We start from the raw sequence: 26,841 nt of genomic DNA on the forward strand, positions 1-26,841 counted from the left end.
TTGTGTTGTTCTTAAAACAACACGATACTGCCCCATCAAAGTTGGTATAGGCCTATTGTGACTTTGGATATTGTCAGAATGTCAGATACTTGCATGTGTCATGATATTATCATCACTTTAGCCAAATTCAGCTACTGTAAGTATAGGTTTTTGACTAGCGATGTGGAGGTAGTTCTTAAGTCCATCATTGATTAATGATTAGTATGACCCAGAGTCGGTCGCGTGATTCATGTAACTGGAAATAGTGACCTCCGGTTCAGGGCTTTGTCACTATTCACCAATAGAAGGCTACTGTATGTAGGAGACCTGGCCTGATGAAGTCAACAGAGGTGACGCAACTCTCCTTAAATAGCTCTGGAATGACGAGGGGGAAAAACTAACATGCCCCATTGTTTACTATACAGAAATCTGTCAGGAGAAAGTATAATGTCCTTATGCAAACCTTATGCAATTATCCAAGAATTGGTGTTAAATACTACTAGCCTACTACTAATAATAATATTAATAATAATAATAAAGCCAAGCAAATGCGAAACCATTTTATGTTAGACTGCTTTCCTAAAATAATCCCCCCCCCCAATACTTCCTGTCTCCCATAATACCATTATATTCAGTATGGAGCATGCCCCGAGCCTGTAACCAGTGGCAGGGAGGAAACAAGAAAGACTGAGCAAGTAGCCTACATCCCATCACGATTAGCGAGCTTGACTATGCAAATGACCGAGGTTCAGACACAGTAGAGAGAGTTGAGAGAACTACTGGCAGTACAAAGGGAGTGCATGAAGATCGGCCTCAAGAGCAATGGCAAGAAAACAAAAGTAATAGCATTGAACATGGAAGACAGAACCATTGCTACTGTACATTCTAGCGTGGGACTGTAAAGTGGCTGCCACATTTTTGCTTCTTTACCCGCTGCCTCCAACATCCAAGAAGTCAGTGTGATTATTTATTTGTTTATTTGAAAAAGGATCACCATTAGCTGATGCCATGGCAATCAACTAGTCTTATTGGGCTCCACACAAAAAACATATGGCAAAATTAAAAAAAGATATTCCTTCAACTATGGTCATCTGCATTGCACTTTTTCTTTCTTTCTTAAGTGCTGATTTCTGTTTTATCATGTGGTAAATTATTCCAATGGACAATGGCTCTATAAATGACAGATTTATTTAGTTTGTCTTTTAACTACTGTAGATACAACAAACATGACCATTGTTATGGCCCGGCCTATGGGAGCCTATGCCGCAACAAAAAGAATGGACTCCCTCCTTCCCAGTCCCAAAACAAAGGCATCACCACCAGTTTAAAAAGACCAAACTACAGTGGTTTATTCACAAAAGGTTAAAAACATGGGTAAAATTAGCTCAGCCCTAAACTCAGTTAAAAATCCCATGATAACCTGTGGCAAACAGAAAGACCCAGTTCAAAACCAAAACAAAGGCCACCCACTCCTACCATACCAATTGGCTGTAAAACTAACCCATGTTAAAACTAGCCACTCAACAACACACTACAAAGCTAAAACCACTACACACAGAACTGGTGTTGTTGGAAGACTGGTTAGGAGGAAGACATCAGGAGGACTGGTGGTGGCAGCCATCTTTATAGACACCAGCCTGGTCACATGAGCCAATCACCAACAGTAGCTCCACCTGTTAATTAAAACTCACAATCACACTCAGCCACCACTCACACCAGCTGGCAACCATCACTCAATCAGCACCACTCAGTCTCACACACACGCACGCACGCATGCACGCACACACCACCGGCTTCAAATGCTATCAATCCATTCAAAGGGAATTTGTCACGTGTAATCAGAGCCTTGAATGGCGTGAGTAGCTGGCATACTGTCTACCCGGTAGGTGTTTGTCATTATTCTGTGGGTTGATAATGGCTTTTTCTATGTATTTTATCCCAGCTACTGCTATTGAAAACGAAACTTAGGCTCAGTAGGTGTTTTGTCATCATTCTGTGGCCGGCCACTGCAATTGAAAACAAATACGGTAGGTCCCATTGATTCGATCATACCAGTCACGTGATCATTGCCTTTTTTTCCCCAATGTCACGTTGTTTTAGCGCTGGTTCGAATCTGGGGAGGGGAAAATAATAATAATAATTACATTATTTAAATGTACTTTTCTCCGTGGTAAATATATGATAAGGTTATATGAATATGGGCATTGTATGGCTCAACAGTTTAAAGTTTGTTACAGTTGCTATGGCAACCATAACAACGTGATTTTTTTTGTTTATGTTTCTTTAAATTAATTCCCCTCCAATCCACAAAATGCAGCTTCTGGGTGATTCCCCCACGGGATAAATAAAGGAATCTATCAATCAATCAATCAATCAAACAAGTTTATACAACACAGCTTTTTTTTTTTTTTTTATCTTTTTCGGACTTGTCAGAGTCTGTTCACACATTTCTCTTTATCTTAGAAGGAGCATGGTAGTCTACTGGTTAAGGCTCTTGTCCTGCAAACCTTATACTATCCTCAGGGCGGAGGTTCAATTCCCAGAATGGGCTGTGAATAGTACATAATTATTTCACCAGATAGTTTCCACATTTCCTTTTTTTGCTCAAAGGGGCTTTTCTAAATATATGTTATATAAATATTGGTCCATAATACGGTTTTATATAGGTTTTACACTAAACAACCACTCGGATATTCATGATTATTGTGACCAAAGAAATCACAATTTACAATATTATCGCGATAATCCTATCCTAACATCCATTATCCTGGGGCGGAACATTAAACATGCTAATTTAATTGTTTTATTGGCTATATAGACTATTCTATATCATCCCTAGCCCATTGGTTCTCAAAGTGGGGTCCGGGGACCCCCAGGGGTCCTTCAGGGAGTTCCAGGGGGTCCCCAGCTAAATGATAGTTAGGAACCAAATGGACCCTTATGGGTCTGTAACTCAGAGAGTGTAACTCAGCTAGCCTCCACTCTCCGAGTTCAATTAATATTGATTTTACAATAATTAATGGGGTCATAGAGATTAAATGGGGGGTCCGTACCCTAATGGAAAGGCAAACTGGGGGTCCTTGAAATTAAAATGGTTGGGAAAATTGGCTGAAAAATCTTCTCTTATGGGGGTCCCCGGCATTACATTGACTCAGTTCCACAGATAGGCTACATGTTGTGAAAACAACAGATCTACAAGCTTGCAAAGGCATTGCCATTTTTGAGACACCATTTTATTATTCTGCTCCAGGATTCTGGCTACCCCCCCAAATCACATGTGCTGAGTCCGAATATGCAGGTTTTATTTCGATGCACCAACAGGAAGTGCCTCAAACAGCCACTTCCTGGTGTGTTTTAGGTAGGTCCGGGTTGCTAGGTGTTCCGATATATTTTTTTCTCAAAACTACACTTAATTATAAGCCTCAGGTCGACACTCAGTAAGGCGAATTTCCAATTGTGATTTTATAGTAATTAAAAGAAGGCTAACCCTAGCTTCGCACCAGGAATGTCGCACAGAAACGAAACACATATCCACGCGTGCATCTCGGTGCGCTCTACAACATACTAAAAGATAGGCCCATGAGAAGCATCTGTAAGTGAACCAACGCTAACCCTAGTTAGCCTAGGGTTAGCGTTTTAGCCTTAATAACGCAAAGGGGACAAGACGTCAGACCTTGATTTTTAGATATGTTGTAGAGCGCTCTGAGATGAACGCGTGGATGTCTCGTTTGTCCCCCTACGACCTTCCTTTCCCTGGGATCTCCAAATCTCAAGGCTCATAGAGTGTATAACCCTAAGAGGACTTTGACTGGCAGGCCAAAGATAGCCTTCTCCTCACCGGAGTGTCTGTGTGGGACGAACCTTATATGGGCGTGTTCAGCTCTGTGAGACGAACACGTTGATGTGTGTAACATCTCTGTGCGACGCTCCTGTGCGGAGAAAACGCTAACCCTAGTTGGAATTACGGTTTGCCCTCTAGGGGTCGCTCCGGAATGAAACACATATCAGCGCGTTCGTCTCGGTGTACTGATCGTTTGTCTCTTTGTCCTCTAGAACCCAAGCTAGCCCCTCTAGAAGTGTTAGAAACGGACCAAAATATTTTCACGCAACGGCACCAGCACCATCGGACTTAGCGTCAAAAAGTATGTCGGAATAAGTGTCTTTTATCCGAAAAAATTTGTAATCGTGTTCATGGCGTGCGAATTTCGTGTCTTTTTCGCAATAGGAAAGGGTTAAAATTGTCAGAGATTCCCGAAACCCATTCCATTGGATCGGGCATACTTCAAATATGAAATTGTGTCCTGCCTGAAACAAACAGATTTATTTTGAATATTTTATTGATTTTAAGGCCAAAAGGCCCATTTTGGAGCCTGAAACGACCTTTTTCCTTGACCTTTAGAGTTAGGAGTGTCGTAGAGAGACAAGACCGGGTTCATTGGATTCAGCGTCAAAAAGCAAGTCAGAATAAGTGTCTTTTATCTGGAAAATTGTTTAATTTAGCTTACGCAGTTGAAATAGGGTCTTTTTTAGACCCCGAAAACGTGATTTGACCCCTTCGATCTTAAAAAAGTAAATGAAACTCTAGGTCAGGATTTGAGGGGGGCCTTCTGCAATGAGAACCTATGTGGAAGCTGGTTCAAATCTGGTGCTGTTGCATTGTTTGAAGGAAGCCAAACCAAAATAGTTTTTACTCTTATGTACCTGTACATCAGTGGTTCTCAAACCTTTTCATGTCAAGAACCCCCAAATTGACACTTATTGGCCCGTCATCCCTCATTTGAAAAGATATGCCGGAGACACACACAAGAGAAGATTTTTCAGCCGATTTTCCCAACCATTTTAATTTCAAGGACCCCCAGTTTGCCTTTCCATTAGGGTACGGACCCCCCATTTAATCTCTATGACCCCATTAATTATTGTAAAATCAATATTAATTGAACTCGGAGAGTGTAGGCTAGCTGAGTTACACTCTCTGAGTTACAGACCCATAAGGGTCCATTTGGTTCCTAACTATCATTTAGCTGGGGACCCCCTGGAACTCCCCGAAGGACCCCTGGGGGTCCCCGGACCCCACTTTGAGAACCAATGGGCTAGGGATGATATAGAATAGTCTATATAGCCAATAAAACAATTAAATTAGCATGTTTAATGTTCCGCCCCAGGATAATGGATGTTAGGATAATATTGTAAATTGTGATTTCTTTGGTCACAATAATCATGAATATCCGAGTGGTTGTTTAGTGTAAAACCTATATAAAACCGTATTATGGACCAATATTTATATAACATATATTTAGAAAAGCCCATTTGAGCAAAAAAAGAAAATGTGGAAACTATCTGGTGAAATAATTATGTTCCATTCACAGCCCCTTCTGGGAATTGAACCTCCGCGCTGAGGATAAACAGAAGGTTTGCAGGACAATAGTCTTAACCAGTAGACTACCATGCTCCTTCTAAGCTACAGAGAGATTTGTGACAAGACTCTGACAAGTCCGAAAAAGATTACAAAAAAAAAAAAAGCTGTGTTGTATAAACTTGTTTGATTTATTGATTGATTGATTGATTGATTGATTGATTGATAGATTCCTTTATTTATCCCGTGGGGGAATCACCCAGAAACTGCATTTTGCAGATTGGAGGGGAATTAATTAAAAAAAACATAAACAAAAAAAATCACGTTGTTATGGTTGCCATAGCAACTGTAACAAACTTTAAACTGTTGAGCCATACAATGCCCATATTCATATGACCTTATCATATATTTACCACGGAGAAAAGTACATTTAAATAATGTAATTATTATTTTTTTTTTCCCCTCCCCAGATTCGAACCAGCGCTAAAACAACGTGACATTGGGGAAAAAAAGGCAATGGTCACGTGATTGGTATGATCGAATCAATGGGGCCTACCGTATTTGTTTTCAATTGCAGTGGCCGGCCACAGAATGATGACAAAACACCTACTGAGCCTAAGTTTCGTTTTCAATAGCAGTAGCTGGGATAAAATACATAGAAAAAGCCATTATCAACCCACAGAATAATGACAAACACCTACCGGGTAGACAGTATGCCAGCTACTCGCGCCATTCAAGGCTCTGATTACACGTGACAAATTCCCTTTGAATGGATTGATAGCATTTGAAATGGGTGCACCCACGCGCACACGCACACGCACACACACACACACACACGCACGCACACACACTGAGAGGAAAAGATATACATATAGCTCGGGAAATTAGTGACACAATCGTTCACTTTGTGATACAAGCACCACATTTTGCACAACGTTTCCTCTGAACGTTAGCCACTAAAAAAAACTAGAATTGAAATATTTCAATATTAAGCTTTGTTGCTTGTCGTTTTCTTTAGCATAACAAAGAATATTAAATTCGGCTACAATGTAAGGGGAGAGCTGCCTCATTTGTAACGCTTTGTACTTTTACTCCTACAATTATTAGAAGACTTTAGTTACTAGTTACAGATATACAATTATATTATATAAAACATACATTAATCACTTAACCCCATGCAGGGCCGTTTGGGAGAAATGCGGGGCCCTGAGCGAAGTCCAACCCCCCCCCCCCCCCCCCCCCCCCCAAGCGAAGTCCCCCCCCCCCCCGCGCCGAGCGCGGCCGCGATTTTTTACTTGTACGTGTGTGCACGCGCACGTGTGTGCACGCGCACGTGTGCGCAAACGATTTTTTTGTGGCTGTGCATCTATAAATGCTATGGAATTATGCTGCAACTCTACCTCTAAAACGGTAAGAAAAGCATGTTTATTCTGCTGCTTTTAATTGTACACGGCCACAAAGCAGTCAAGCAGACTCCTGCTGAATGAATGCAATAGCTGAATGGGACCATGTATTTACTTCACTATAGTCTATCGATCAGACACAAGATTGTCATGTTGTCAGATGATGGGATTCCTCATAACTTTGTAGAACATTACCCTGGCCTTACCTCGTGCAGATATGATGCTCTCTCTCTCTCAACTCTCTCATAAGTAAGTAACGGAAGGGAAGGGAACGCTGAATCAAGTTGTAGGATCCCGTCTGCGTCTCAAGACTAGATACAGTATTAAATCCCATAGCCCGAAGGGACAGTCAGCCGTTTCACTGGTTGTTGGTGGTTGTCAGGGAGATATCACAGCCAATCGGTTGACAGGGTCTGTCTCCGTCCTGCAGATTGTGGTGTTTGTGTGAAGATTTAATATGAAATCAAAACTAAATCAATTAACCAAGCCTAGCGCGGGGCCCTTGCAGGTGCGGGGCCCTGAGCGACCGCACCGTTCGCTCTACCCTAGAATCGGCCCTGACCCCATGTATATCTATAGCAATTCGAAAATAGCCGATCTACAAGCAGTCACCATGAACCCTATATAAGCTCAGTAAAACTGCGGTATATGCCTAAACCTAACCATAAACTCACAGAACTAGGACTATGCTGATAACCTAGCCTAGTTCCAGACCCTGAATCGCTAGCCACACCCCTTTAATTTTTTTGTTTCGGCGATTCAGGTCTAGAATCGCTCTCAATGAGGAGGCCTGCCTCGGTTGAAAATCCAAACGGGCGAATCAGCGTCGTGAATCAGCGTCTTGTGATCAGCGTGGGTGGGGGTTTCCCAGAACTCATGTGTGTTTCCAAGTACACCAGCGCCGCCGCCGTACCGTACCGCACATCGTGTCGCGGTAAAATGCGGTAAATTGCGGTAAAATGCGATCGTATCGATCTCGCTATGAAACACCAGTAGCAGGCATGTTATGTTGTGTTTGATTACTAGTTCGTAGTGCTCCTATTCTGACTGTTTCTTTGGTTAGCAAGTAGCACTAGGAAGCAACAGGTTAGCCACTAGCCAGCCAGGCACACATAACAACACTAAGTCATGTGTTGGTCGGTGAACCAATCGCTGAACAGTGCCTCATTTTGGCAACGCCCATCCCTGCAAACGCCGTGGGCGGAACTGACTTCAGACTGAATAATGAAGTGAAACGAAATGTCAATTCAGGCTGAGTGTCAGGCTACTGATAACCTTAAACTCAAACTAATATAAAAAGAATTGTGAAAATGTTTTGGAAAAGGGGAAAAATATCATCCAAATTTAGTTGCATTCCACTAATTTGCATGCCAGGCTTGAAATTATTTGTTTGTTTTGGTGCTCACCCTTCCTGTTACCCTCAGGGAGCATACACATGGAACCAAATGGACCCTTATTGGTCCACGTCCTGACGGCTGCAAACAGCCCTGGGTAGATAGATACCTTTATACCTTTATTATCCCAAGGGGGAAATTCAGACAACCCAGCCTGGCAGAGATCTGCACTCCTGCCTAGTAGAGTATTTAGTTACCAGTAAGACTCCCTAATCGGGAGATAAGCGACCGTAGGAAAATGAGAAATGAGGGGTGGGGTCTCCGCGTTGCCTTGGCGGACGAATAGGTACCGGCCCCGGCTCTCCCGGACGCTCCTAGCCCGAGTTACGGCATTTTATGTGAGCTGCAGTGGAGGGGGTCCTCCACTGGGGGCGCCACCACTTTTGCATCCATTCTGGAGCACCAGGAGTCGGTGGTCCCCGGGAATTCCCCGTGAGCAGCCCCGTTGGGGTGGTCATTTGGTAATTTTTGCACATTTGGTCATTTTTTACATCTGGGGGTCCCCCAGGGACCTGGGGGTCCCTGGAGCTCCGGGGGTCCTTGGAGGTTGTAGTTTGGCAGGCAAGGAGCGTGTGTGCAAAATTTGGCATGGATCGGGGCAACGGTTGCGGAGATATGAGCAGGGCAAGAGTGTGACGTGTGAGGTGTGACAGACAGAGGGACTGACACTACTTACAGTTTGTGGAGGTTTTGATAGTAAGTGCGACCTGACGGTCGCAATAAATATCATTCTTCAATGTGTTGTTATATTTTTCATCATTGTTTCAATATTTGAGAATGTAATGAAAAAAAGGTATTTACAATTGAATACCTGAGAAGAATAACAGTCTAAGTCCGTATTTTAAAATGTTGGATAATTTTTTTTGGGGGATTTACCAGACTGTAAAGTCTTTCTTAAAGTCTTAAAGTACTCTTCCCTCATTTTGTTGAGTTAGAATCTTTTACTTAACTCATATATATTAGGAATTATAAGACATAATACTTATGGAAAGTGGAAAAACTGTATATCTCCAGCAGTTTGTGGAACAACAGTCTAAGTCCGTACAAACAATATTCAGCAGACAAAGGGAGCAGATAACATTAAAACCGACAATTAAACAAAATGAGGGGGGATTGGATTAACAATTTAACAGATTAAAAATGACTCGTTTGTGGTTTACAGTCTGGTAAATCCAAAAAAATATATATATTACAAAAAAATGACTTATACTGTTATTCGTCTCAGGTACTCAATTGTGCTCAAATAAATACAAAGATAACCCTACACTTGTGCCTCAGAAAAAGAATTATCTTTGCTAGGACTGGTAATCCCTGTGTTTGTGGGAGTGTTGGTCTGAGGCAGCTCTTCACTGAAGGCTCTCTCCAACACTTTCAGGATAGACTTGCGAGCTACGTCCTTGAAATCCTGACCCATGAACACGTACAACACTGGGTTAAGGCAGCTGTTGATGAATGCCAGGCTGACAGCTAAGGGTAACCCAATGGCGACCACTTTATCCAGCATTTTACTGTCCTCTCTGAGTTTCACCAACAGAATTTGTTCCATGATGTGAAAGGGGGCCCAGCACAGGAAAAAAGCAGTGATAACAGCTGCTATGATTTTGAAGGGGCGACCTGATTGGCTGGCCAGCGAGCGATTCTTCCTGAGCCGGTATATGATGACAGAATAGCAGGAGACGATGACAGTGAAAGGGACTACAAATCCCATGATGAAGCGAGTGATGATCAGGGCCCCAAGTCGAAAGGTCCTCAACTGATACGCTGCAGGTTTACTGATGTCATCGGTCAGTGCAAAATCGTCGAAGCACTCAATGATGTCCTCATCACGGAAGGAGGCCTGCACGTTTTTAAAAATCCAGTAAGGGGAGCTGAAAACTAAGGCCATTACCCAGACACCCAGACTCACACAAGATGCCTTTCTGACATTGCGGTGGTTCTTGGCCCACACTGGCCACACCACACATACACATCTGTCAACACTGATGACCATCAGAATGTAGACGCTGGCAAACATGGTCGTGAGGAGGGTGATAAAGTTCAGTTTGCACATGAATTTGCCAAACGGCCAGTGGAAGTCCATACTGTAGCTCTTTCTGTGATGGTCAGGGGCAGGAACGCTGCAACGAGGAAGTCGGCCACGGCGAGGTTGAGGTACCAAACAGTGTTCAAGGTTTTCTTCATTTTGAAGCCTGTCACCCAGATGACAACACCGTTCCCCAACACGCCGAGCACAAAGACCAGGCTGTAAATGACGAGGGACATGATCTTGAGGGACTTGTAGAGTTCACCCTCCCAGAAAGAGCTGTTTCCACCAGACAGATCCAGGGTTTTATTGTGATTGACAGCCATTGCAGCCATGATCTCCAATGTCCTAAAAAAAAGTATAATAACAAATCAAAGGTTTCATCACAACATGTCTTAAAGGGGCCACACCATGCTTTTAAATATATATACATATATTACATAAATTTGTTCCATAAATCGGTTTTATACAGGTTTTAGCCTAAAAAAAACACTTGGATATTGGAATTTCATGTTCTGTCTGTTTCTAATTCCAAGCCGTTTCAGATGCAATACCAAAATGCCCTTTGTTGGCAACGGGGCACTGTCTTTGGGCTAAAATTGGAACGATATGATGTATCGTTCCAATTTTACCCACCCCATATAGTCTCAATAGAATCCACCCCAAAAGTACCGCCCCCTTCTCTTCAGTTGCCAGGAAACTGACGTGGAGGGGCGGTACTATGGAAATGGGCCCTGGTGTGACATCACACCAGTCCCCTTTTCAGGAGAGAACCATTCGGACACACCCACTCAGAAAATCACAGAAATTAAAATTGAAAACCAAGTCTTAGAGTTAATGAATTGTATTGTGGGTAGAAAAATACACTGGGAATAATAACATACATGAAAAAATTGATTTATTATTTTATTTTATGGAGTGGCCCTTTTAAGTGTCTTAATATCATCCTGCATATGGCGTAGTAAGACTCCATAAGCATGTCCTATGAATACAGTTGATGAGTAATTTCACACGTCGACATTTATAACCCTAATTAATTAGAGGAAATTATATTATTATGTTAAAATAAGTATTGACAGCTCTATATTCCCATAGCAATCATTGCCTTAAACTGTCTAGCTAAATAACACCCCAAAAAGAATAGATACCTGTATCGATGTGCTGAAGTGATGTCAGCCAGAGAGGTGTCTTCTTCAGTGAATGCTGTGAGGAGCTCTTATCTCTATGAAGGTCTGATGAAGTGTTTGACGTCTATATTTATGTATGTGTGCTGCACTGCACAGGATTATGTAACTATCTTTACTGGCAGTTTTTCATTTTGCGGGAGGAAACCGATTGCAAACATGAATAATATACATGAAAGAGACGTATATTGTAACTACAGTATGTTACAAAAGCTGTCAATGTGATCATCAACTTCCTGTTTTAAATGTTCCCTGTAGATGGAATGTGGGTGTGTTTGTGTGTGTGCGCATGTGTGTGTGCAGGAGCGTGCACGCGTGTGTGTGTGTTAAGTATTAAGGTTGGCTTAGGTTAGGGTTAGAATTAAGGTCAGGTTTAGACACACACGCACACGCATGCTTACGCACACACACAAACACACACACACACACACACACACACACACACACACACACACACACACACACACACACACACACACACACACACACTGTGACACAGACACACACACTGTGACACAGACACACACACTGTGACACAGACACACACGCATGCACACAAATTTTCCCACAGAAAAAACAAAACAGGGTGATAACCACAAGGCCCATGGGGAGCTCTAAGGTTGAGGGCTAAGGCAGAAGGCCTAATGCAATATTTTACAATGATTATTAAAACAGTTATTATACCTTATACAATATGTCATGGTAAATGTGGGGGACAACATAGAACAGTGCAGTCCGAACAGCCCGGAATGACCATTACAGGTGCAACTCTGAGAGTGTTCAAACATGTCCTTTTGTTCAATCTCAGAGTTAAGGGGGTCTTTGCAAACAAAACATTTGGGAACCACTTGTACTAGAGGACTCCTAGTGTGCCATACATACGGTGTCATGGTGAATCAGTGTCATGCATATTCTGAGTAAAACCTGGAGACTGACATTCAGTAACTGGGTCTTATTATCTAAATAAGAAAATTAAAATGGTTCGAAAAAACGAAATCTAACATTTGCCACGGACAAGGCCAAGTCTTAACACATCTGTCCGTGTATGGTGTGGCCCTGACATGTAGTCTTAGGCCACATGCAATACAGTATACCAAGACAGCCTAAGGGCGAGATACGACCTCGCCTTTGCACTGAAACAACAGACCGACACAATATGGCATAATATTGATGACATCCGGGATCTTGGCCATATATGGAGCGTGACATGAGGCGTGAAGGACGGACATGATCTGCAGGTTTTGATATAAATGCGGCCTACGGTGTCAACAACATAGTTTTTGTTTGGTTTTACTCGTGACTCAGATTCAGATTTTTATTTTGAAGGATCCCCCTTGAGATGCAGCATCTCATGTTTCGAGGGGGTCCCATGAAAAAACATGAACAGTTAGTAGAAGTATACAGATACATTCATACACAGAGGCTTGTTCACCCTCTCCCACCCACCCCACCAACCACCACACCATCAGCTGTTACACAACCGAGGAGAGAAGGGCACAGTGCAAATACATCAGTGTGTACAGTATGACCCTACAGGTACAGTCAATGTTAGAAGCATATTAAACAAGTTGAATCAAGATAAGAATATACTGTAGGTCCTGAAGTGACAAAAGGATGAAATGGATCTAAGAGGTGGAGGAAGATCATTCCAATCAGACCCATATTCAGTAAATGGGTATGTGACCGAAACATGGGTCCCGGCCCATTGTTTGGGAAACAATGGCCTAGCCTAGAGGCTATAAGGGAGCTGAATTTCAAATGTATTTTTAATGTGTTGCTTGACACTTTTACAAACACATACATCCCTTGGATACATCCCTTGGTAAGGAATTCATTTTTAGAATGTTTTTTGTAACATCCCCGACTAAATTACTATAATCAAAATATGTTTCCTCACATTTTATGTCAAATCAGAATACGGTTTTGGATTCACCATAATTGTGGAAAACCCCAACAAGCACTATAGAACACTAACACTAAAATTATAAGATCTCAGATCTCATAATTCCGTGACAAATTATAAGATCTGAGATCAGTTGAGCTCTTGACACTCCTCAGATTTCTTTTCCTCTGATGAAAACAGACACATTAGACACATTCAGAGAATTACTTTTGTGTTTTTCGGCACAAATTTACAAGGATCTCACCGATTCATAATGCAGTCATAAAGGTTTGTTACGTCAGTGAGTCGGTAATCGAATCATATGTTCTTTCATTTATTTGTAAAATGTTCCACTCCAGAAATGACAGTTGACTGAAAGGCTGTGGGCTGTGCATGTGCATGTGAACAGCACTAGAGCAGCGGATGTGGACACACATCCTGCAGCAGTACTGTAAACCACTGTTTCCCAAACAGTGGGTCTGCACCTGTTTGTTGTATGTAGGCTATGGTGTGTGTGTGTGTGTGTGTGTGTGTGTGTGTGTGTGTGTGTGTGTGTGTGTGTGTGTGTGTGTGTGTGTGTGTGTGTGTGTGAGTTTGTCTAGCTATACTTATGGGGACTAAACGCATGTTCACACAGTCACCTGCAGGGGACCTCTGACAGTGTGGGGACACAATAGTAGGTCCCCACAACGGTTAGGGTTAGGGTTAAGGTTTAGGGTTAGGGTTAAGGTTAGGGTTAGGGGTTAGGTTTAGGGATAGAGGTTAGGGTAAGGCCACAGGACTTGCATAAACATGAATGGAAGTCTATGTAATGTCCCCACAAGTGATGTAAATATATATATTGTGTGTGTGTGTGTGTGTGTGTGTGTGTGTGTGTGTGTGTGTGTGTGTGTGTGTGTGTGTGTGTGTGTGTGTGTGAGGGAGGGAAGACAGAAACAAGAATAAACTTAATTAGGAAAAACACAATATAATATTTTGCATTCATATCCCAGAATGTCAACTTAGAGGCAGTATGGTCAATAAGTGAATGGTGTTGATAACAGTTATCATTTATTGTCATTTATTGACAAATAATGTTTTCATACAACAGAACTTTTTCTATTCCATTTACATTATACGCGTATGTTTAATGATTACATCTACTGTATATTATAACACCATGCATACGAGACATGATCTGTACTCTGGTCCTGAATGTATTGTCGTAGTTTATTTTATTTTATTTTAAATTATTATTATTTTAATCACATTAACACTGACATCCATATTTGTTCATTAAAATCCTTCAAACATATTCAATTTTTCAAGATTTGTCCACATGTTCGATTTTCCACATACTAATGTACATAAAGTAATATGATGAAATAACAAACAGTGACATCCTGTGGTTGAAATTGCTTTTGACTCAATCTAGTTTAGAGCAGTGTTTCTCAACCACTGTGCCGTGGACCAATTGGTGAAGCCTATGAGATGCTTTGATGTGCCCTTTGACATTTGACAGTTAAGTTACACCGCTATATTATATTCATAATTTCCACTCCCAGCACCTTAGATTTATGCCATATTTTAATGTTACACAGCATAACAGTATGATCTAACAATGTTTTTTAAATCAAAATGAATTATCTTGATGACAACAATGAATGAATTTGTGTATATTGAGTAAATCAGATTTGCGTTTCACATTCAAATTAATTCAACTCCATATAAGGGGAAACATAAGCACATTTTTGTCATTATTCCCCCCGGGATTATGATTACAGTATGAGGAAAACATTGAGATAATAGGCAATTTGGATAGAACTGACTGGAAATAACTTTGTACTTCAAGTTTAAAATGATACTATTTTTTAGGATGAAATATAAATTCAGAATATTATCAGATTATCTCACGGCACCCCTGGACTGTCGTCACGGCAACCCAGGGTGTCCCGTCACCCACTTTGAAAACCCTTGGTTTAGAAGCCCCATGTGTGAATATTTGTGTTAGACAATTTGCATTCATGATGTTTTTGTCATTTGATGCAAATGTGTGAGATTTGAACATCTGTTGGGATAACAAAACACAAACCAAACAAAAACAGCTAATAGATCTGTTATTTTCACTATCACATTATTGATTTATTGAAAATCAATTTAATTGATATTGAAAGGAAAATCTACTTTGTAATTTGTACTTTTAAAAACGTAAGCATTTTTAAAAGCATGTACTGTATATTGACTGAGCAACTTTCACTTGTAGCAAAGTAATATTTAACCATGAGTATCCCAGTACTTTGACTCAAGTACTGGGATTTGGTACTTTGACCACCTCTCTCTACACCTGTGCCTCAGAAAATGAATTCTCTTTGCTATGGCTGGTGTTCCCTGGGTTTGTGGGAGTGTTGGTCTGAGGCAACTCTTCACTGAAGGCTTTCTCCATCACTTTCAGGACAGACCTGCGAAACACATCCTTGAAATCCTGACCCATGAACACGTACAACAGTGGGTTCAGGCAGCTGTTGAGAAATAATAATAATAATAATAATAAATTGAATTTATATAGCGCCTTTCAAAAAACCCAAGGCGCTTAACAAAACAGAAACAAAACACATTATTGTCCAAAAGCTTGAATGAATAAGTGTCTCTTCAGTGCGGACTTAAAAGAGTTCAGTGTTGGCAACTGGCGAATCGCTGTGGGGAGGGAGTTCCAGAGGGTTGGGGCCGCCACACTGAATGCTCTATCCCCAAGGGTCCGCTTTTTGCTGGGAGGGACAGTGAGGAGCCCTAGGTCAGCCGATCTCAAATTCCGCTCCGGGGAGTAGTCCTTGAGGAGGTCCGACAGGTACTGTGGGGCTAGGGCATGGAGGGCTTTGTAGGTGAGGAGGAGCAGTTTGTATATGATACGGAACTTGACCGGGAGCCAGTGGAGGCGTTTAAGGGTGGGGGTGATGTGCTGCCAGCGTCTGGTACGGGTGAGCACTCTGGCAGCTGAATTCTGAACGTACTGCAGTCTGTCCGAGATTGTGTTGGGGAGACCAAACAACACACCGTTGCAGTAGTCGAGACGGGAGGAGATGAAAGAGTGGATAAGTGTTTCAGCAACAGAGTCTGTGAGTGATGATGCTAGGCACTGAGCTATGGGATACCCAATGATGATCACACCGTAGTATACCGTTCTGTAAAACTGTAAACTGTAAAACACAATTAGTTGTATGATGTGATAGGGCGCCCAGCACAGGAAAAATGCAGTGATAACAGCTGCAATGATTTTGAAGGAATGACCAGAGTGGCTGGCCAGAGTGCGATTCCTCCTGAGACGGTAGATGATGACAGAATAGCAGGAGACGATGACGGTGAAAGGGACCACGAATCCCATGATGAACTGTGTGATGATCAGGGCCCTAAACAACAAGAGAGACACGTCATCGCACCACCCGATGTTATCCCTATGGTACGATGGTACGTACTTTGTGAAGATGAAGCGAGGAGAACTGAGAGCCAAGCTCAGAACCCAGACACCCAAACTCACAAAAGATGCCTTTCTGACACTGCGGTGGTTCCGGGCCCACACTGGCCACACCACACATACACATCTGTCAACACTGATGACCATCAGAATGTAGACGCTGGCAAACATGTTTGTGATGAGAACGGTACTGTTCAGTTTGCACATGAATTTGCCAAATGGCCAGCGGAAGTCCATAGCCGTTTCGGTAATTCTCAGGGGCAGGAACGTTGCAACGAGGAAGTCGGCCACAGCGAGGTTGAGGTACCAAACAGTGTTGATGGTTTTCTTCATTCTGAAGCCTGTCACCCAGATGACAACACCGTTCCCCAGCACACCGAGCACTAAGACTATGCTGAAAATGGTGAGCGACATGATCTTGAGGGATTTGTCGAGTTCCTCCCATGAAGGGTCGTTTCCATCAGACAGATCCATGGTTTCATTGTGATGGACAGCAGTTGTATCCAAAATCTCCATCGTCCTAAAACATAAAATAACAAAACAAAGTTAAGTGAATTGTAATAATTTCTTAATTGTCTTACAGGTGCAGTAGGTGTTTTTTGTTGTTGTTTTTAAAATAAGTGTCAAATAGCTCTATATTCTGATAGTAGGCTCTACTCTTTGCTCAAGACCCTGATGCTAGATAGTTGAGTGTGGAGGGCAACGATTCAGGAGTCCAGAGTTGGTGTTGGCTAGAGTAGGGGTCTTCAACAGGGGGTCCGCGACCCCTAGGGGGTCCTCGGAGGTACTGCAGGGGGTCCGCGAAATTATTGGTAAAAAAAAAAAAAGAAAAGAAAAGATTTCAAAAAATGTTTTTTTTTTTTTTCATTTTTCATTTTTCACATTTATGTTAAAAAATAAATCATGATTCTATCCATTTTGAATAGCTTGAATACATGATTACTATGCAATTGACAGATTGTTGATATTATTGACATTGGTTCTCAGTTAATAAGTAGTAGCCTATGTTTAGAAATGTTAGTGGTACGGCCCACCCTGCTCGCTGTAACTTGTACATGTTTAAAATAAAAAACATGTCGTAGCCCCGACCCCCCCCCCCACCCTACCATCTCCCCAAACGTGCTAGACCACACTCTCGCATCGCATGTGTTTTTTCAGTAACAGTGGTCTCCCAGTCTCTCCTGATTTTTAGTAAACAGAGCATTTTTAGTTCAGGATGCTTATTGTATCCAATCAGGAGAACATCGATGTAGATCAGCTATTTAAAGTATTTTAAACAGTTTTTCTTTTTTTAAATAGTAAAAAAAAAGGCAAAGATTTATCTTTATGGACAAATATAGCTTGTTATGTTTTACCCAAAGAACATCACTTACACTACCTACATGCATTATTATCCTTCAGCCAGTATGACGCCATAATCATTTATAATTAAATGCAGTTACTTAAAGGAGCTATGGTAAACTTTTTTCTTGAAAAACGGATGCTAAAATAAAAATAATGTTTCGAAAATATTATAAAAAAGATTAAGCTTCATATGTTTCTATTCAAAAATGACCACACAAAGCGTAAAATAATGATAAAATAATCATTTTGGCCATTGTCAGGCTGACTTTGTTTACATCCCTCTTCTATTCTTTTACATGGATTGACAAGGTAATTTTTGAATAGAAACACATATATGAAGCTTAATCTTTCTTATAATATTTTCGAAACATTATTTTTATTTTAGTGTCCGTTTCTCAAGAAGAAGTTGACTATAGCTCCTTTAACATAGGGTAGTGATATTTTAAACAAGTGTTCAACGTAACTATATTTCGATAGCAATCACTGCTATATAGACTGTCTATGAAAACAGAATAGATACCTGTTACGATGTGTTGAGGTGAAGTGTCGTCTTCAAACTGTGTTCAGTGAAAGCTGCATGGGGAGGCAGGGGAGCTCAAATATATACCGGTATCTGTGTCTGACGTCATGTCAGACGTGCTGTACTGTATGCAGGGGAACAAAGAGAAATCAGCATGCAAACATTCAGCAGCAATCATTTATTTATAATAATAATAGACAAAGAAGAAGAAGAAGAAGAAGAAGAAGAGGAACTATTATTATGAAACTGTCTCCACTGGAAGATTTTCATACTTTGTTCATGGGGCAAGACTCAGAATATAACATATTGGTCCCATCTGGACGGGCAAATTGTGGTTGCTATACTGCTATTAAAAGAAAAACTGAAAAGTGCCTTGCGGGGAAATAACCTTTCCTTTGTAGATACACTAAGTATTTATTATCCTATTAAAAACGGGAGAGCCTCTGTGTCACTTTATATTTTTGCATTGGCTATTAAAAAATAGCAGATATATAGGGGGCACGGAAGTCAGTAGTCCTGTCGCCTCAAAGCTAGAAGGTCCTGGGTTCGATTCCCGCCGGGGGACACTGTGGGTGCTGGGGGCGTGTTCCCTCCTCCGCGTCATCAGTGCCCACACCCTAGGTGGGGTTGGCAAAAGGGCCTTTCTGTGTGGAGTTTGCATGTTCTCCCCGTGTCTCCTAAGGTAGATACCCTCACAAAAACATGCAGTAATCCTGGTCTCTATAAAGCCTCCCCCTGGCCAGCCGGGGCGCCTGATGGAGGGGAATGGAACTGGTTGGAATAATGTGTTCCTTCCACGCGCTACGTCCAACCGGGGAAGCTCCCCCTGTCAGGTGATATAAGAAGCGACCTGCTCACTCCTCATGCATTGAAGGAAGCATGAGCTCAGTTCGGGGCCCTCCCCAGGTTGGCAGAGGGAGAGTAGAGCCCAGGATCACAGCTTAGGCAATTGGCACCGGGTGAAAAAATGGGTTACAAAAATCGTGGGATAAAAATTTAGTAAAAAAAAAAAAAAAAAAATAGCAGATATATAAGCTCACAGTGTGTCACTTCATGAAATCTGAAAAGTGTGAGAACTACAGATTCAGAAGGCATTTGTAGAATCGGCCTCAGATCTTAAAGTTATTGAAACACATTTGTTTTTCCACTCCTGAAATGACAGTTGACCTAAATGCTGAGGATTGTGGTGGATTATAGAGAACAATAGAGAACAGGTGTAGAGAACAATAACATCATAGAGCAGAGGATGTGGTCACAGAGTAGAAAGTACTGTAGGCCTACAACATGTTTAGTGATGAGAAATAACAGATATGAAACCTTCAACCTGACCACAACCATGCGATGTGAGCGATATGCGACCTGACCACGATATTCCTTGCAAAGGTCACCTGCCTCTCTGCAACCACCATGTCTGCATGTCTCTGTACAAACTGGATTCTACATCAACTGTAGATGCAGTGTGACTAATAATCAGGCCTGGAATTATATCATTTTAGGGGTAGGGACATGTTTTTAGGTCCACAGAAAAAGATTGTACTTTAAATGTGTAAAGAAGTATATAATGCTCGCAATGTTTTTTTAATGAGGATCTTTGTCCAGATGTGACAGTTATCATTTATTGTCATTTATTGAAAATAATGTTTTCATACAACATTACTTTTTCTATTCCATTTACATTATACAGTACACTTATGTTCAATGATTGCATCTACTGTTTATTATAACACCATGCATACGATGATCTGTACTCTGGTCCTGAACGTATTGTTGTAGTTTATTTTGTATTATTATTTTAATCACATTAACACTGACATCCATATTTGCATTTTAGGGGCAGGGACACAGAAAAGGTTTTTAAGTCCACAGAAGAAGATTGCACTTTAAATGTGTAAAGTAGGATGTACAGTATATGCTCTCAATGTTTTTTTAATGATGATCTTTGTCCAGATGTTCTACAGTTTGCTGGTCACTGTGGCTAGCACTGTTCAAATCACTGTTGTGTGGCTGCCACTTAATCAGGGGATAATTTGAATCTTGACCATCAGGTCAAAATCTGTGTCAAATTAGTGTCAGTCTAGGTGAGACGTAAATGTCTTAATAAAAATGTCTTGTGCAACGGCTTGTATGATGAAGCAGGGCTTTGCTTTGCAAAACAAATATCAATTTGAAACTTGGAGATACAAGGTTTCTGCCCGACAGTAATGATTTACTTTGTTGGCCGCCCAGCCCCCAAAATGGAACGAAGGCCGACATTTTATTTTAAATTTTTTCCTAATGGCCGGCCTGGACCAGCCGGGAATGAACCGGCCGTTCGGGAGTTGTCCCGCTTTTCCCAATGGCCAGCACGTCCCTGGGTACACAGTCAACTCAGGGACACTGATGCTGTAGGTACACACATGGACATGCTGGGCCCCTGATTCAGCCCGGGAAAAAAGAGTTGGAGAGGCACTCATTGCGCGCTATAGACCCATTTCTTGTTTACAAACATTGAGACCAGATTGAGACTAAATGCACAGGTGACTGTATCATCTAATCAATTCCCACCAATCCCCAAACCTGTTGTTTTGGGGAGCGCTGGTTTCATTGGCTCATTTGGTACTGACCTGCGCGCGCATCTAGGGTTTTATCAGTGTTACATGGACTAGAAATGCATTAATAGAGAGAGATCTCTCTCTATAGCGCTGCAGTGCTGCTACTCAAAGATTTGCCATTTCAGATCATGACAAGTGACAAGCCAGTGGGCCAATTACTGTACATGAGTTATATTTCATCGCTGTCGGGTGGAAACCTTGTATGTCCAAAACTGTTTGTTTTGTATTTATCATTTTAAAAATGATTTAAACTAGTGAAAACAGCCGATCTACAAGCACACAACGCCTCGCACCGTGAGGCGTTGTGTGCTTGTAGATCTGCTGTTTTCACTACTTTTGTGCAACAAGCCTTGTATGATGAAGCAGGGCTTTGCTTTGCAAAAAAAATATCAATTTGAAAATTGGAGATACAAGGTTTCTGCCCGACAGTAATGATTTACTTTGTTGGCCGCCCAGCCCCCAAAATGGAACGAAGGCCGACATTTTATTTTAAATTTTTTCCTATTTCCGGACTGGACCGGCCGGGAATGAACCGGCCGTTCGGGAGTTGTCCCTCTTTTCCCAATGGCCAGCACGTCCCTGGGTACACAGTCAACTCAGGGACACTGTACTAAGAGTGTTGTTTACACAGAGTGTGTAAGGAGTCGAGTCAAGTGAACGCCACAGCTGTCACTGCATTATGACCAATCAAATGCTGGCAGCTGTGAAGACGCCCCCATGTGGAGCAGAATAAAACGGCGAGACACACAGACAGCAACACACACTCTTCAAGGAGACCCCAATCCAAGATCCACTGACACAGAGACCACCTCTGGCTGACATGCTGCTGCTTCTTCCTCAACTCCTATGCCTGCTGGGCCTGGCTCTACTAGGTACAGAAAAATAATATGGCTCTTTAAAACAGTGGTTCTCAAACGTTATCATACGAATGACTCCCAAATCAATATATTTATCAGTGGACCGGACCCTCAACTGAAGATATTTTGTGCCAGGGACCCCCATACAAGATTTTCATTGTTATGATTTTGTATTTTTATTATTATTATTACCCGTATTATCTTTTTTACAAAATAGCAGATTTACAAGCTCACAAGGCGCCTACTTGTTAAGATTGGCCTCATATTTACTTACAATTAATTCAATATTGGAATATTGCATCTGGAATGAGACAAAAAACTAAACATAAATCTCCATGAATTCAAGGTTTCATGAGGTGAGTAATAATTGATAAAAAAAAATACTTTACCACTTAAACCCTAACATACCAATGTTGAACATTAGTTGAGCTTTTGCCAGAGATGGTAGGCCTACAGTAGATCTAGTAGAGCAGTAGGTCACTATATTATGTGTCCCACTGTGAGCTTGTAGATCTGCTATTTTCAACAAAGATCAGAGATTTGGTGTAAATGGAATAGGGCTGGCTGCAGAAACACGGATATATCTCCATTGCCACCAGGGACGTGCTGGGCCCCTGATTCAGCCCGGGAAAAAGAGTTGGAGAGGCCCTCATTGCACGCTATAGCGCTGCTGCTACTCAAAGATTTGCCATTTCAGATCATGACAATACATGAGTTATATTTTGTCGTTGTCGGGTGGAAACCTTGTATGACCAAAACCGTTTGTTTTGTATTTATCATTTTAAAAATTATTTAAACTAGTGAAAACAGCCGATCTACAAGCACACAACGCCTCGCACCGCGAGGCGTTGTGTGCTTGTAGATCTGCTGTTTTCACTACTTTTGTGCAACGGCCTTGTCTGATTAAGCAGGGCTTTACTTGTACAAATTTGAAACTTGGGGATACAAGGTTTCTGCCCGACAGTGATGATTTACTTTGTTGGTCGCCCAGCCCCCAAAATGGAACGAAGGCCGACATTTTATTTATTTATTTTTCCTAATGGCCGGCCTGGACCGGCCAGGAATGAACCGGCCGTTCGGGAGTTGTCCCACTTTTCCCAATGGCCAGCACGTCCCTGATTGCCACCTTCATTCATCTGTGTCTGTCTGTCTGTCTGTGTGTGTGTGTGTGTGTGTGTGTGTGTGTGTGTGTGTGTGTGTGTGTGTGTGTGTGTGTGTGTGTGTGTGTGTGTGCGTGCGTGCATGCGTGCGTGTGTGTAGGCACCGTGCACGCTGCTCCCTCGGCTGAGATGAATCTAGAGCGTGGCAACTGTCCAGTGTTCTGGTTCGGCTTCAACGGCCGCTGCTACAAGTACGTTGCCTCTCACATGAGCTGGGCCACGGCGGAGCAGAACTGTTTGGCTCAAGACGCCAACCTGGTGTCCGTCCACAGCGAGGGGGAGCACGACTTTGTTCAAACCCTGATCCGGAACTTTGATCCGTATCAAGGAGCCACCTGGGTTGGTCTTAGCGACACTCAACAGGAGGGTGTGTGGATGTGGTCGGACGGCTCCAGAGTGGGTTACACCTCGTGGCATCACAGTCAGCCAAATGGGGCCGAAATTGAAAACTGTGTTACAAGCGGTGGCACTGCATGGTATGACTCGGGATGTTCACGCACATTCCCTTCCGTTTGTGCTCTTCGTACAGTCTGTACTTGTACTGTGTCTCCATAATAAAAGAATACATACATACACATACTTTTCAATGTATTTCTTATTTTTTTTTATTTTTCAAATATAGGCCAATTATTAAAAATAAATGGAAAAGGGAATTGAAGAAAAAAAAACATGGCCCCCTCTTGTATTAGGAGGGTAGTATGAGTCACGGCTAGTTCCATTCCTTGATTCTCATTGGCTGGGTTGGTTTCCTTTTAATTGCTGTGGTATATGAGACTACGGTATAATCCACACCTTGAATCAGTTTATATCAAGCCCAAGTGCGTTATTTCTTTCCACAGTGTTCCACAGTGCACCAATTATCTGCACCTGTGTATGGAAAAAAAAGCTGGGAACTACTTTCTTGTAGCTGGGAACTACTTTCTTGTAGCTGGGAACTACTTTCTTGCAGACCGTGTAGTGAATTATTAGTGAAATAGAACAGTTTTAATTGGTACATGTCTATGGTTTTTCATGTTGCCATATTGTAACCGTTTTAGAAAAGCAATAAGCCACACGTCTCACCACGCCTCTCAGCCGTTATAAAATACCAGGTAACCACATGCCTTTTGTGGCTTATTGCTTCAATCTATCATGGTTAAAATGGAGTTTGAGGTTACAATGGGTTTGTATAGGAAGGGGGCGTGTCTGATCAAATGAATATCAAATGTCTCAATACTGAATCGAGAAACTTAAAAACTGTCCTCAGTGCTAACATAATCCTGAGTAGACAATGAAACTACCCCAATCTTTGTGAAAAATCAGAACGGGAACACATTTTGTGTATCATTATTTTATGATTTAACTATTGAAAAATAGCAGATATACAAGCTCACAGCGCGGCACCGAGTGCCGCGCTGCGAGCTTGTAGATCTGCTATTTTTGAAAAATCGTGAAAATTAGAATTTTGACCCGATTCTATAAGTGTCTTCTAAGGTTTTTTGAAAAACCCATGTTTCTATGTCAGCAATCTGGCCAGCCATCGTCAAAGAAAAGGTCCTTTTCACTTGACTGGAGCTCAGTCTGTTCTTGAGAGACTACTATGTCAGTGGTTCTCAAACTTTTTCATGTAAAGGACCCCCAAACTGATATGTATTTGGCCACGGACCCCCATTTCAAAATATCTAGTTCCAGGGACCACCCTGAAGCAAAATTTGAGTTACAAACGTTCGCTTTGAAAATACACATATTCAAAGATTTGCACACATTTTCACAACTTTTTCAAAAATAGCAGATCTACAAGCTCGCAGCGCGGCACTCGGTGCCGCGCTGTGAGCTTGTATATCTGCTATTTTTCAATAGTTAAAGCAGTCAATAATTCCTAGGCCTAAATGGGTTAAAGTATAAAGAAACGGAATAGAAGCATGAGACCTCAGGGTCAAGGCCAAGACAACAAACCAAAGACCACACTAAATAATGAATAAATACACTAATTCAATTCTATAGTCTCCGTGACTAACACAAAAACATGCAGGAGGAAAAAGTGAAATTTGATCTGGTGAAGCGCCAGGGCCCTGGGGATTTAGCCGATAACCGATACTGATATTTTGTTTGGGAAGCAAATATAACAAATATCAGTATCGGTTATCGGCTAAATTGTTATTTTAAACATCGGCAACGGCCAATCATTTCCATATCGGTGCATCCCTAGGAGTCAGAGCATGGCTTGGTGGATCCTGTACCAAAACTCTACACGAAACCCTTAAAGTTGTACCATGTAACTTTTTTTATAAAACAAATCTTAAAATTGTCCTAACTGTTAAATCGCTAAAGTTTTAGAACACCCACGCGCTGTACAGACATTTGCGTGAAACATCTTCTCCGTATTATTTTCAGCTTCTGAAGCCTTCTCTTTATATGTTTTCTTCTTAGCAGTAACAGGGGCGGGATTTCGCGCCAAGATGACGTAATCTGCATCATCTGTATACGTTGTGTATACGTTGCCCAATCACATCGCCGATCATGCACACATGGTACACTACCGGCCAATCACAGCAAATCTTGAAGTGGGGTCGCCATATTTGTAGTCGCCCGTGTGTCTCTTTACTCAAAAGGTAATCTCGCCTACCAGGCAGGGTGAAGTAGTCCGTTTCTCCGGAATGCCTGAACGCACAGGAACCAGGGACCCCTCTAAAGATAGCTCTCGGCGTTGTGGAGGCAGACGCGGGGGTGTGAAGGTACGAAAAACGGGCGAAAGACGCGAACGCGACCGCGGTTTGCTATAGGGCTACTGACCACTAGTTGAGCATCTTACACAGTATAGCTTTAAATAAAGGGAAGTAAAATCCATGTCAAAACCTAACCACCTGCAAGCTACAACCATAATACCCCTGACCAATAGACATAGAACACAGATGATCTGATGGTTCAATATTCACTACCAATCATTTCAGATCATGTGGTTTCAAATTACCGGCTATAAGAGTCAACTTGAGGAGTCAGATTTTCGACACTTTTACTTAAAATGATTAAACACGCATTTAGTCTGAGAAACCATTTGTATTGTAATTTCCAAAATACAGTTCAATTAAAAAAAAAGAAAAAAAGAAAAGAAAACATGACAAATAACTGAATAACTTTAATACGTTTCTCTAACACAGTGAAAGTCCTGGTAAGAGATCTATCCTGCTTTCAGAGCCCCTTGAAGCACGGCAGTTGCCCAGCTTTGTGGAAGTACAGCAAAGGATGAACAAACCCTGTCATCCCACATATTGCATATGTGATGTCATTAGCAACTGGGTTGGAATTTATCTGTAGTAGGGTTAGAACAAAGGGAATATAGCTCATCGTAGTCAGTACCATTACTATCAAGCTGATCAGAATGATTCTAAAGGCCCTTCTCTTCATGTTGTTTCCCTCCCCACTGTCCCTCTGTCCTTCTCCTGGTCCAGGCTGTTTCAGAGCTCTGAGGACCGAGAGGCAGCAGAAAGAAACCACAGAAATGCACACAATGTCAAAGCCCAATATGATGTAACACAGACACTCAAGTGCTGTTGAAGAAAAATCAACTATTAATCCAATGCTGATGGCAAGCACCATCAGCCAGAGAAGACAGCAACAGGCCACCTTGTACCGAAGAGCTTTGTATTTGAGAAATACCACAGGGTGAACCACCGCTATGTAACGCTCCACACAGATACAACACTGGAACGATGGAATAGAGAAG

General features: G+C 41.9%; 2 protein-coding genes and 1 pseudogene across 3 annotated transcripts; 1 reads left to right on the plus strand and 2 right to left on the minus strand.

The window, feature by feature from the left end:
• Window positions 1–9,390: 9,390 nt before the first annotated feature.
• On the minus strand, window positions 9,391–10,487 carry LOC308292886 (chemerin-like receptor 1; annotated as a pseudogene). Its single transcript has one exon. The product of its transcript is annotated as a chemerin-like receptor 1 (transcript).
• A 5,324-nt stretch (window positions 10,488–15,811) lies between these two features.
• LOC308292887 (chemerin-like receptor 1) lies at window positions 15,812–17,140 on the minus strand (the record flags this gene model as incomplete). Its single annotated transcript, XM_080735310.1, has 1 exon — window positions 15,812–17,140. One exon carries the CDS (start codon window positions 17,138–17,140, stop codon window positions 15,812–15,814), a length of 1,329 nt encoding a protein of 442 aa, XP_080591436.1.
• Window positions 17,141–23,267: 6,127 nt separating this feature from the next.
• LOC308292888 (ladderlectin-like) lies at window positions 23,268–26,364 on the plus strand (the record flags this gene model as incomplete). The annotated part of the gene is made up of 2 exons (XM_080735311.1): window positions 23,268–23,559; window positions 26,276–26,364. 2 exons carry the CDS (start codon window positions 23,268–23,270, stop codon window positions 26,362–26,364), a joined length of 381 nt encoding a protein of 126 aa, XP_080591437.1.
• Window positions 26,365–26,841: the final 477 nt, after the last annotated feature.

Source organism: Nannobrachium achirus, assembly GCF_963921795.1.
Source record: "Nannobrachium achirus genome assembly, chromosome: 10".
Classification (NCBI taxonomy): Eukaryota; Metazoa; Chordata; class Actinopteri; order Myctophiformes; family Myctophidae; genus Nannobrachium; species Nannobrachium achirus.